Source organism: Pipra filicauda, unplaced genomic scaffold, assembly GCF_003945595.2.
Source record: "Pipra filicauda isolate LSUMZ 115617 unplaced genomic scaffold, ASM394559v2 scaffold14_size4853619_pilon, whole genome shotgun sequence".
NCBI classification, from domain to species: Eukaryota; Metazoa; Chordata; class Aves; order Passeriformes; family Pipridae; genus Pipra; species Pipra filicauda.
This window is the reverse complement of record NW_024103985.1, coordinates 4,850,529-4,853,268: the sequence shown is the minus strand read 5'-3', so window position 1 is coordinate 4,853,268 and position 2,740 is coordinate 4,850,529. Positions and strand designations below refer to the sequence as shown.

The 2,740-nt window shown below is 56.1% G+C and overlaps 1 protein-coding gene across 1 annotated transcript in view; it reads left to right on the top strand.

Moving 5' to 3' along the window:
* Positions 1 to 150: 150 nt before the first annotated feature.
* TBX1 (T-box transcription factor 1) overlaps positions 151 to 2,740 on the top strand; it is a gene marked incomplete at its 5' end in the record, with an annotated part of 29,354 nt that continues 26,764 nt past the window's right edge. The window contains 3 exons of the mRNA XM_039378870.1: positions 151 to 306; positions 1,661 to 1,728; positions 1,941 to 2,041. Coding sequence (XP_039234804.1) covers positions 151 to 306; positions 1,661 to 1,728; positions 1,941 to 2,041 — 325 coding nt within the window. The remainder of the gene's footprint in view (positions 307 to 1,660; positions 1,729 to 1,940; positions 2,042 to 2,740) is intronic.

The following is a 2,740-nucleotide window of genomic DNA, read 5'->3' as shown; positions in this document are numbered from 1 at the left end:
CCCGTGCCCCTCATCAGGGCTCCGCGCCCCGATCCTGCCCCAGCCCCGCGACTGCCCCGGGCAGGGGAGCCGGCAGGGCCGGGCTGCGCTCTCCTCTCTCCATGCTCCGCCTGGATCAGTTATTGTCTCCTTGCTCATTTTATCATTCAGATCATTTTGAACTCCATGCACAGATACCAGCCGCGTTTTCACGTGGTCTACGTGGACCCCCGAAAAGACAGCGAGAAATATGCGGAGGAGAACTTCAAAACCTTCGTCTTCGAGGAGACACGTTTCACAGCCGTGACCGCCTACCAGAACCACAGGGTGAGGCAAAAGGGCCGGGGCAGCCGAAAGCGGGGGTTGGGGTCGCCCCACAGGTACCGTGGGTGTGGGTGCTCCCGACGCTGGAGGCCGGGCTGTGTGTCCGGGGGCTGTCTGGGGGTACTCCCACCTCCTCCTCCCCATCTGCTAAACCCATTCCGGGGCAGCGCCAGGAACCCGATAGCCGGGGGGCTGTGCAGAGCTGCATCTCTGCGTGCCGAGGAAGCGACGTGGGCTCCAGCCCCATCGCCAGCTTCTCCCTACCCGGGGGACCTCATTACCTATGTAAACCCGAGACTGGGGCTAGTGGGGGAACTACAGGCCTCCTGCTGTGAAATGTCACTCACAATTTGTTTGGATAAATTTGCGATTTTACTACTCTAAGCTTGTAGCTGTCTGTTCCCCCCCAGAATACAATTATATGTTAAAAACGAAACAAAACACCCCCACCCCAATCTGATGCGGATTTCTAGGCAGCAGTTAATCCAACTGCTCCTTTAAATTGCACCAGTGTGATGTAAGGAGCAGGAATCCCAGCGGTGAGCGCAAATATGATTTCCAGCGGGGACTTTTCACGCCGCTCCAGCCGCCTGGCTCCGCACGGGTACTGCCGCCCAGGCCGGGGCTGGGTCCCGGGGCTGGGTCCCGGAGCTGTGCCCAAGCAGCCGGCGGCAGTGCCACCCTCTGCAGTGGCTCTGAGCAGACCGACCCGAGGTCTCCTCGGGATGCTGCGGTCGGGCCGCACCTCACCCCGCAGAGGCGGCGAGGCCAGAGCAAGGCTGTGCCTTTAAGGGGCTGCGGAGTCCTCCCCGGCTGGCATTTGCCTGATGGCTCCGGACAGCTGCTCTTTCTCTCCTGCTTTCTATCAGTTTGACCTCTAAGGCTGGAACTGTCACTGAGGGGCTTAAAGTTTGTTTTTCAACCCATTCCGGAAACTCACAATCACATACTTTATCCATGGATTTGCTTAAATATAGAAAATGTCCTGCCTTCTCCCCGGCGAATTAAATAAATACATAAGTATGATTTATCCAGTGATTTGTCTTAGCTGCTCCAGTGGTGACCCATATAATGTGGCATTTTCTTACAAGTGCGTTTACTCAGCTTTTGCAGCCCATTCAGGCTGCCTCTCCCTTCACCTTGAACTCATATTAGGTAGCATGTTAGCCCTCGTTTTCTAACAGAGAAAGCACACGATTGTGCTCTGTGGCCGAGCACGTCCCAGCTCCACCGGCCACCTGGACCCTCTCTGTTACAGCAGGCACTGCTGAGTCCCCAATCCTAATCAGGGACACGTGTTCTGTCTGACCAGGGAGCCCCGTGTGCCACTGAGACATTTTCCCGTTTCTCCTTACAGATCACACAGCTGAAGATCGCCAGCAACCCTTTTGCCAAGGGATTCAGAGACTGTGACCCTGAGGACTGGTAAGGCTGTGCCTTTATTGACTATGACTACACCCCACTCCCATCCCGTTTCACGTGCACCTGCCCAGCTTACATTTGCACAAGGCCTGCAGGGAGTTTGGGAGACACTGTGTGGGGCCCCATTTGCCAGCTGCAGCTCACAGCAGCAGCGTTCCAAGTGTTCTTTCCATTGGACCATTGGCTCTGTGTCACTTCTCCATTTCTTCTTCCAGGCCCAGGAACCACAGGCCAGGGGCTCTTCCTCTCATGAGTGCTTTTGCCAGATCCCGGAATCCAGTCTCTTCCCCGGCCCACCAGAATGGGACAGAGAAAGGTGAGAGCCCCCACTGGCCAGGCCAGCCCGTCACCTGGGCCCTGCTGGCCTGCACGGCCCCCACATGCATGTTCGGGGCCAGCTTTGCTCCTAATGCTGGTGCACAGCCCCACTGCTAACCAGCTTTGCACTGCTGCCCGTTTTTTGAACAAAAATAGCCACCTTCATAGCCTAATTAATTCTTGCTCGGACTACAGCACTGACTGTTGTACTCAAGCAAGTTTGCTGCTTTATAAAATACCACCCTTTGCCTTTAGTGTCCCCTTTTCGACTTTTTGGCAACAAACTCAGCTTTTCAGGCAGGGATGCAGTGCTGGCCACGGGCTCCCCCTCCCATTGCCCTTTTAATGTGCCTCGGCATCACGTTCAGGGCCCACCCGCTCCATTCAGGAGCTGCAGTCAGGTCGAACAGCACCTCTGCCCATTGACTGCTTTTCCATTACCCAGAGCAAACAACTGCAAAGACAACCGAATGCCTTTCTTCCAAAACACACTCCGGGCCTGCAAAATAAAGGGAAGTCTGTATTTATTTAGTGTTACACAATTGCAAAAATGTCAGGCGTGCACCAGCTTGTCAGTCAATTCAGCTCCATTTATCGCAGTCAGAAGGTCCCGTCCCGCCAGCCCCGCTCGCAGCGCCGCCGTTCCCCCCGCTCCTCTCCCCCGCGTGCCGGGATGCTGACGGTGTGTCCCCCGCAG